General features: G+C 37.2%; 1 protein-coding gene across 1 annotated transcript; it reads left to right on the top strand.

Annotated features, from left to right (window-relative positions):
* Window positions 1–1,306: 1,306 nt before the first annotated feature.
* On the top strand, window positions 1,307–1,761 carry LOC107302122 (3-hydroxy-3-methylglutaryl-coenzyme A reductase-like; the record flags this gene model as incomplete). The annotated part of the gene is made up of 2 exons (XM_015831242.2): window positions 1,307–1,551; window positions 1,662–1,761. Coding segments are annotated over 2 exons (345 nt in total), but the record flags the coding sequence as incomplete, so codon positions are not given.
* Between the last annotated feature and the right edge of the window lie 6 nt (window positions 1,762–1,767).

Raw genomic sequence — 1,767 nt, 5'->3', positions numbered from 1 at the left:
CCTCATGCCCACTCCTCTTTTCATTAACCTTCTCCTGTTGTTTCTCTGGCGTGGGGGTATTCCCTCCTACATGGTTACCTTCCTGCCGTGCACTCCCCCCATTCTCGATCTCCGTATCGCCTTTCCACGATCTTTCCCATTCCCTCCTCTCCTTTCCCTTTCTGGCCTCAGCTCTCCGGTTGGATCTTTCCTCCATGCATGTATATGCTGACTAGATGGCTTTAGTCATTCACTGTAATATGTGGTAATATTCCACATTATTCCAGAATAATAACACTGGGAAATATAATTCCTTCCCATATTAATAATACTGGCTGAGTGAGAAGATCTTGAATATTAACTACATTATTTCCTCCGTAACATAACAGAAATAATTATTGAAGTATAAAACTGAGCCTTCCTTCTGATGGTGGTTTCTGTAATTTAGGTATTAACTGATCTTGCATGATCTCTTAATTTACCAGAATTGCAATAGTCCACTAATATGTCTACAGTTAGGAGAAAGAGTATATGCTTAGAATAGTTAATATTTAATTAATCCAAACTAAGTAATTTTGAGATTGTAATCAATAATGGTAGAAATCTCCTGGGTCAAAAATGATTAGTTATATTGCAGGCAATCCTCCCTTACCAGGCTTATAATTGGGACCAGCAACTCCATTGTTAAGGGAAACAGTCACTAAGTGAAATGTCATGTGACATGATGGCATCATGTGACTGTGATTAGGACATCACTTCCCATTGTTAAGGGAATTACCACGGGTTGTTAAGTGAGACATCATGTGATAGTGACTTGCAATTTTATTGCTCAATTCTCCATTGACTCTGCTGATTGGAAGTCAATTGCTGAGCATCTAAATGTCAGTCACGTGGTTGTGGGGACAATACAGTGGCTGCAAATGCCAGGTCTGGTTGTAAATTTACCTTTTTAGCACCATTGTAACTTTGAGTGGTTGCTAAACAGGACAATTGTTAGTGATACCCACCTGTAGTTTCACTTAGGTACATGATGCTTTGCAAGAAAAGGTTCCACTCAGAGCATCTTTCTATACATCGTTATGAAGAACACTATATAGACATGTTCATGAAGTTACTAAGAGGTGAATTTGACAGAGGTTTTACGTTAAAAGAGGGAAGATGTCTTAAGGCAGTTCCAGGCATAAAAATAATAAAATTGCAATAATTGTCATTCAATAATTTCTGTAGGAATTCCACCAGTTAACATGTGTTAGAAAATCATGGCAGGGTAGAGAGGAGGAAAGGGAATAGACAAATATTTAAAGATGTTTTCTTTCATCCTTTTTAGAATGGCCAGTATGGACATTGAACAAATAATTACACTTGGCTTAGCTCTTCTACTTGCTGTCAAATACATCTTTTTTGAACAAACAGAGATGGAATCCACACTTTCATTGAAGAATCCAATAATCTCTCCAATAATGATTCAGAAAAAAGTTCCTGAAAATTGCTGCAGAAAACAGTCTATTCCTTTAAAAAATACTCCCAGTTTAAGAAAAATGGGTGATACTCAAGTTGCCAAAGATGAAAAAGGTAGTTTTTTGTTGATATGTTTGTTTGTTTGTTTTTTAAAGTTCATACTGAAGCCTGAAACATAAAACCTTTGATAAATTCCTCAGATTTCAATGTTGACTTTTATGCAGATGAGACTGTAAAGCCTCTCCAGTCAGAATCGCCTGCCAAGGCCATATTTGTGGTTGGTGATAGTTCTGCTGAAGCATCCTTCATCAATAACAGAAAAGAGTCTGG

This window comes from Protobothrops mucrosquamatus, unplaced genomic scaffold (assembly GCF_001527695.2).
Source record: "Protobothrops mucrosquamatus isolate PMUCROS unplaced genomic scaffold, P.Mucros_1.0 scaffold28081, whole genome shotgun sequence".
Lineage (NCBI taxonomy): Eukaryota > Metazoa > Chordata > Lepidosauria > Squamata > Viperidae > Protobothrops > Protobothrops mucrosquamatus.
Note: the sequence above shows the minus strand (reverse complement) of the source record. Positions and strands in the feature narration are given on the sequence as shown.